The following is a 6722-nucleotide window of genomic DNA, read 5'->3' on the forward strand; positions in this document are numbered from 1 at the left end:
CTCTTTTGCATACTCTCGCTTCTCTCTCTTCTATGCTGTCGCAACTATCGCATTCGCAAACGCTTCGCAGGAGTTGCGGTGTTGACGCTCTCGCTCGAGTCCAAAGTACCTCCCTTCCTCCCGCGCCCGCACAGACTCTCCGTTGGCCAATTCCTCTTCCGGTCGTTTTCTAAAATGCACGCTGTGGTTGCCACGCACTGTTCTATGTCGCCTCCACACCGCCTCGAGCGAGCAGCCCGCGCAACTTGTCCACCACGCTCTCCCTTCTCGCCCTGCTCTTCCTCGCTGGCACCTGTACCGGCTCACTTCCCGCTCCGTCCGTGTCCCTCAAAGCTGCCCAATCGACCTCACCGACCCGTCTCTTCGACCACGTCCCCTTCCAGGTTCCGCCGCCGCCGCCTGCCGCGTCCCAAGCACCGAGCACCCGCCCTCTGCCCGTCTCGCTGCGCACTCGGATCGTAGGCGGAAGCTTGGCAATCTCGGGGTCGGCGGGCGCAGGGCGAGAGGCGAGAAGGCGAGAGGAGCGTGAAAGGGTCGAGGCGGAGGGAGAAGAAGGGAGGAAGAGGGAGTCGTAGCACGTATCGCAGGAGCGGGCGAGGCGGTCCGGCTCAGCGAGACTGTCAGGTGCGCCGGACGAGCCAGAGAGTAGCGTTGCGGGAATGAGGAAGTACTGCCAACAAGCGAAGTCAGGAATGGCCTTCCCAGACCGCTTAAAGTGCTGAGCGGGACGAGCGAAAGTAGTGCGCACCTTGTTCGAGCATGCAAAGCACACGATGTTGCCGCAGAGACGGCAGTGATGCTTGCGCCGCCACAGACCGAAAGGCGTCCGGCAGTTCATACAGCGTGAAGCCTTTGAGTCCGGGACCCAGACAGGCGCGCGGTATTCGTCAACGACGGGATACTCGATGCCGTCAGCGTCGGCTAGCGGGTCGAGCGCGAGGGCGGAGGAAAGTGCTTGCAAGGCGATGGACGGCGCTTCTGACCAACGACGAGCACGACTGAGGGAAGGTCTCCCAGGAGCTTGCGGTGACGCCGACGGCGTGGTGGAAGTGGCCAGCGCAGAAGATCCGAAAGCTGGCGCCGACGACTGTCGCGGGAACGATGGATATGCCGGTGCAGGCGGGAGAGTTGGCGAAGAAAGGGGAGAATGCGAGATCTGCTGTTCGTCCACCGCGAGCTGCTTGTCGAGTTCCTCGTTCGGCGTCGGAGGAATGTAGCCGAGTGCGGGCGGAAGCGAGATTTGGCGCGCAGGTACGACGAGGTGAGAGAGGGAAGACGGGTTAAGAGCGAACGGAGTCGGCGAGGCTGCCGGCGGTAGCGAGATGCGGCGGTCACTGCGAGGATCTGCACGTCTGGAAGGAGCCCTGTTGAGGCTGTTCGTGCGTTGGAGGGTCGTCCGGTCGCTCATGAGCTGCGCTTTGGCGCCTCGGAGACTTTCCAGCCAGAGATCTCGTTCGCTGCCGGACTCTGCAGAATCAGACAGCTCGTCAGGAGCGAAGAGATGTCCGGGACGAGCGAAGAGATACGGACGCACCGGCGAAGGCGAGAAAGGACTGCTGAGACGATAGCACCTCGATGCCGTACTTCGTCACTCCGTCCACGCTAGTCTCGTCGTTAGCGACGACCGTCACATCGTCCAGCTCGAACCGATGTCGGAAGGTGAACGTGGAGCCAGACGCGCTCGCAAAGGCGGACCAGTCGTCTTCCTGCGTCGCCTCGATCAAGATGTCGGAGAAGAGGAAGAAACGTCGCTTCTCCTCCTTGCCCGAGTTGGCGATCTTGATGACCAGGCCAGATTTGAGCAGGCGTCTGCCCGGCTCGATGAGGGTGAAGGGGAGGGTGTGGAAGGAGCGCTGGAGGTCGAGAAGTTCGAGGGAATGGGTGTGAGAGGCAATCTGCGCGTCAAGGTGAGTGGCGACTGTATGATACGGTCAGCTATTGGCGTAAGAACGACTTCAAGCGAGCGAGTGAGTTAGAAGCTCACCTTGGTCGACCAAAGCGAACGCAGCCTCGAGATCAGTTGCGTCCGGGTGGTCGTCGTCCGTGTATTCGACCAGCTCTTGCAGCAGCAGTCGATACCGCGGCACTCGCTGTACGATACCGAGCAGCAGCCCTGCTAACCCGATCTTGCCCGCCTGCAGCTTTTCCTGCTTCGCGACAAATTCCCGCCAGATCGTCGACTGTTCGAGGCGTGCGAGGCGTGAGAGGGCGGAACCGTAGTTGGCGCAGAAGAGCGAGTACTGCTTGAGGAATGGAAGAACGGGGAGAAGGGCTTTGCCAAGTGCGAGAGGGGGAGCGGGTTGTCGGCGGCGGCGAGGGACGTCGCTCCGGGTTGACAGCGTTCGCTGTCGAGGTTGATTACCGAGAGCTCCTTCGCCCGGCGATGACGCTTCCGACCCGACGCTTGTCGATAGTGACGCAGTAGTCGTTTGATCCGGCGCCGAGCGGGACGTGGTTGACGAGGTCGTCGTCGACTCGCGCGCTGGAACGAGAGGGACAGGTTGGGATGGTCGAGGAGGGATCGCTTCCTCGAGCGTGGCAAGCATGAAGCGCGAGAGGTTAAGGACGTCGGCGAAGTTCGAGAAGATCTCGTTGATTTCGCGTCGGCTGAGGATGGACTGCGGCGGCGAGGCGGACGAGCTTGTCTTATCATCGAGAGGGAGGGAGTTGGCTGTGGAAGTCCTTGTGCGAGAAGGAGGTTGTGCGGGGGACGGGGAATGGAAGTCGATCGACTGTCGAGGCGAATGAGACGGTGTTGAGCCGGCCGACATCGCCGAGTACCGCTTCGAGCTTCGTCGCGAGAGCGGGTCGTCAATTGGGAGAGCGGAGAGAAGCGGTTGGTAGTAGAGCTGCAAGGGCAATTCAGTCAGTTGTCGCCAGAATTGAGTCCGAGAGAGGCTCACCTCGTCGACTTCTTCAAGCACGGCAACGTAGCCCTTCTCCGTATCCCGCAGCTCCTCCGCAATTCTCCACCGTCGCTCATTCCGCTTCGCTACAACGGGCGCAGCGTTGGTGTCCTTGGAGACGGACGATTTGTTCGGCTGGCCCAGCGCTTCCGCAGAGACAGACGCCGATGCGAAAGACTGGTACTGGCCCTCCAGAGGCGAGACGGAGTATCTCTTCGAAGATATCGACGATCTTCGAGAGGCGGGCGATGAGGCGGATTGCCCGGTCGCGACCGCTTTTCCTGCCTGACCGCCGTTCGTCCGCTCGCCCATATCTTCCTCCTCCGCCACACTCTCGCAGCTCGAGAAGCTCGCGACGCTGAACCTGTTGGCGCCTGATGCCAAGTTGCCAGCAAAGGAGTAGTGCCGCGAGGCGACGAGACTAGCTGGCAGCGAAGTCTGCCGTTGGCGAAGGAACGGAGGGCGAGGGCCGGAGATCAGAGTCGAGTCTCGCTTGGTCGAGGAGTTTGACGCGACTGAAAGACGGGAGGAACGCGCGGGCGGAGATTTTGAGCGAGTCGGGAAGGGAATGAAGGTTGGCTCGTCTGGCGGTGCGGGAGATGAGGGGAAAAGGACGGCTGGCGGAGGGGAGGCGTGCTTGCTGAGGTAGTCGTCGGAGACTGGAAAAACCGGGAGAGGCGTCATGGTCGAGAATTTGGTTGTGTCGAGAGGCATGTTGCAGGTTGGGCGGGCGAAAGACCTGCTTGCGGACAAACGCTTGTCAGCTTCTGTTGCGTATATTCGCTGCCAGCATCTGCTGCGTTGCACCCGCCTCCAGCTCCAGATGGCCGAGTCGTCCCCTTCGAGAAGACTGCACCCCAGCGTCCTCTCTGCCTCCCCGCACACACAGAGCACTGGGACGCACCGGTTCTCCCTGCTCGTCGAACGTACACGACCTCAGACAACGGCTCTCACCGTCTGCTTCACCTGCGATGCGTCTTGCCGAGAGTTCCGAGCGGCCTGAGCGGGTGATGAGGATGTCGGGCACGAGACGAGGCCGCACAGCGGCAAGCTAGAGCGCCGACTGAAGAGCGTTTGCAAGGGGACTTCTGGATGCTCGGGTGGAACGGCAGTCTGCGGTTTGAGGAGGAGGAGCGAGAGGTGAGCGGGAGAGGAGAAGGAGAAGAGAGAGAGTTCGGCTCACCTGTTTACATCTATATATGAGCTGTTCAGGCGTTCAGGTCAGGGAAGACATCCTGAGGAGTACGACGAAACCCCTCAGCGATGCGCTTGAGAGGGTGGGTGGAGAAGGACCAACTGTCTCCTCCTCTTCGTCAAAGCCTTCTCCAACTCATCCAGCAGGCCCTGGTTTGAGGAGACTTTCGATGCGAGAGATACGTTCTCCTCGACGAGCTCCATTTCCCGCTTGTCCACTTGTTCAAGAAGCGCGGAGATGTGTTCCTCGAGGTCGTCCAGCGAGAGCATGCCATCCCTCGCTTGGCGGAACAGCTTCTTGACTTGAGCGGCGCGCTGTTGCTGCTCCAGAAGAAGGGTCGAAGGCGCGGAGGCATCTGCTGATGAGGAAGACGGCGAGGTAGCCACGAAGGTCGGGGTGGGGTGACATCGGAGGACACGGGAGAAAGGCGCACCCGAAGCACTTTCCTCGGCGACACCTGGTAGCTTGGTCACTTCAGCCATAGCGGTCACTGTAGCGAAAGGCGGGTCAACGAGAAGCCAGGTCGGGACCGCAACGAGCGGAAGACGCGGGACGAGGATCAGTGCTCACTCCAAGCCAGGCGGGTCTTGACTTCTCTGTGCGACGCGCGCCTCGGTAGCATACCTGTTTGTGCCAGCTCGAAGGAGGAGAAGCAGGAAGCAGAGGAAGCGTGATCAAGCGGCCGACCGCTGCCCACTCCAGCCTGAGCCCCTCGACATCCACACATTGCCCTTCGTCTGGATCTGCCGCAGTTTCATCTGGTTCAACGAGCTCCTTTAATCGCCTGGACGCCGCCGACAACACTCCATGACACCGCCGTGCCGAACCGTTTGCCCTCATCAGTTTGGCAGGTCCCAAGGTGCGCTGAAGCCAGCAGGAGGCCGCCAGGCTCAGCTACGGGTGTCGCAGCGTCCCAATTGTCTTTCAAGCAGCCCGCGACCTGTTCGCGCGACCCGGCGCAGCTTGCAAGCGAGTCGACAAGGTTGGGCGGTTGGAGGAAGGAAGACAGTGGAGTTGGGACGGAGAGGCTGAGCGGGAGCCGAGTACGCCAGCTGGGTGATCCGTCGACAAAGCTAGACTTAGCAACCGAAGCAAGCAGAGGAGCGGAGTGTGAGTAGAACGAAGGGAGGAGAGGAAGGTCGAGGAGAGCGAGCGACGTGGGCCTCGTGCTCACGGCGGAACGTTTCGTAGTCGAATAGTGCGACAGCAACTGAAAGACTGCGACCTGTGCCCTCCCGCAGCGAGCGAAGGGACTCGTGCAATTTCGCTCAGCCTTCTCCGAAGAACTCGAGCAAACCGCCTTCCTTCCAGGACCGCGAGAGGACCATGAGAGATGCACATATTTCAGTTGTCAAAGAGATAAGGGTATCTTGAGGAGAATGAGCGAGACGCTCCCTCACGCCGCCAAGTACTTCCCGCTCACCGTCTCCCTCCGGACCTCCTCGATCGCCTCTCCTCCCTCGACGACCTCGACGCCGACGTTACCGACAGTCCGACCTCGGACGACCCAGCTGACGCTGATAGGCCCAGGTTGAGCCGCGGCCGCGCCCTCCGTCTGAATCGACGCGAGGATCTTCTGCTCGCCGCCGTTCGCGGCGTCGACCGATCCGAGCGAGAACGAAAGCGTCCGGTTCGAGTTGGTGAGCGTGCCGGAGGGCGGCTTGGCCTGGAACGAGGTTGCGGAGCCGGAGGCGAGGACGAGGTCGAGCTTGACGTCCTCGAGGCGCGCGCTCGTAGTCGAGTTGTCGTCTTCTCCGAAGGGCGAAGACGACGAAGAGGCAGAGAAGAGGGTGGACGAAGCGTTGGCGGAGTAGGTGACGATCGCTCGAGCGAGACCAGGCTCGCACCGCCAAGTTGGCTTGACATGAAGGGGGACAAGCGCCGACGAGGAAGTCGGTGAAAGCGAGACCTGATACTTGAACGCGGTGACGGTCGTGCCGTTGTGCGCTGCGAGCGAGGGCGACACGGCGAATTCGCCTGCGCCCGCGGTCGAGAGAAGGGAAGGGTTTGGCGCGGTCTTCTCCAGTCCATCGAGTCCGGTGAGGCGGAGCTTGAGCTGTCCACCGGGCAACGACGAAGACGGGCGGTACGACAAGCCGACTTCGCCTGTGACGAGCACGCGGGTGACCTCGCCATTCTTGAGGAGGACGTTGACCGTCTCGACGATGCTTGCGCGCAAGCCGGGACTCGTGACGCCAGCGAAGGGGTCGGGGCGGCCGTGCGCTGCTGCTGGACCCATTGACGACGTGCCGGACATGACTGACATGGCGCGACCGGCAACAGGTGCAGGCGAGGGCGGGATGAAGCCGGATGATGCCGGGCTCGTCGGGAGAGACGGTAAGAGCGTTGCAGAGGAGTCGTTCGGCGTGTGAGCTGCAGCACGGTTGACGGGTGGGGGAGGAGCCTCGCGGCGGTGCTTCTGCTGGACCACCGTCGCGAGCGGGACGTCGTCCTCTGAAATCGTGCTGTCCTGCCTCTCAGCCGCAGGCGGCGTCGCCAGTCCGCCCGAACTGCCCGAACCGCCGTAGACCGTGTTCCTCGCGCCTCCCTCCCCACGCCTTCCCCGAGCTGTCGCGCGTCGACCAAGTCCTGCGCCCGCCGCAGCGGCGGGGGGGGGGGCC

At 62.1% G+C, this 6722-nt stretch overlaps 2 protein-coding genes across 2 annotated transcripts in view; both read right to left on the reverse strand.

Annotated features, from left to right (window-relative positions):
• Positions 1-202: 202 nt before the first annotated feature.
• On the reverse strand, positions 203-3620 carry RHTO_03334 (Rho guanine nucleotide exchange factor; the record flags this gene model as incomplete). Its single annotated transcript, XM_016417005.1, has 5 exons — positions 203-670; positions 749-1467; positions 1535-1918; positions 1985-2849; positions 2904-3620. The coding sequence occupies 5 exons, from the start codon at positions 3618-3620 to the stop codon at positions 203-205; spliced, it is 3153 nt and encodes a 1050-aa protein (XP_016271534.1).
• Positions 3621-5497: 1877 nt separating this feature from the next.
• RHTO_03335 (Fps/Fes/Fer/CIP4-like and SAFF domain-containing protein) overlaps positions 5498-6722 on the reverse strand; it is a gene marked incomplete at both ends in the record, with an annotated part of 3169 nt that continues 1944 nt past the window's right edge. Inside the window, one exon of the mRNA XM_016417006.1 lies at positions 5498-6722. This exon is cut by the window's right edge and continues 134 nt beyond it. Coding sequence (XP_016271535.1) covers positions 5498-6722 — 1225 coding nt within the window.

Source organism: Rhodotorula toruloides, assembly GCF_000320785.1.
Source record: "Rhodotorula toruloides NP11 unplaced genomic scaffold Scaffold20, whole genome shotgun sequence".
In the NCBI taxonomy this organism is placed as follows: Eukaryota; Fungi; Basidiomycota; class Microbotryomycetes; order Sporidiobolales; family Sporidiobolaceae; genus Rhodotorula; species Rhodotorula toruloides.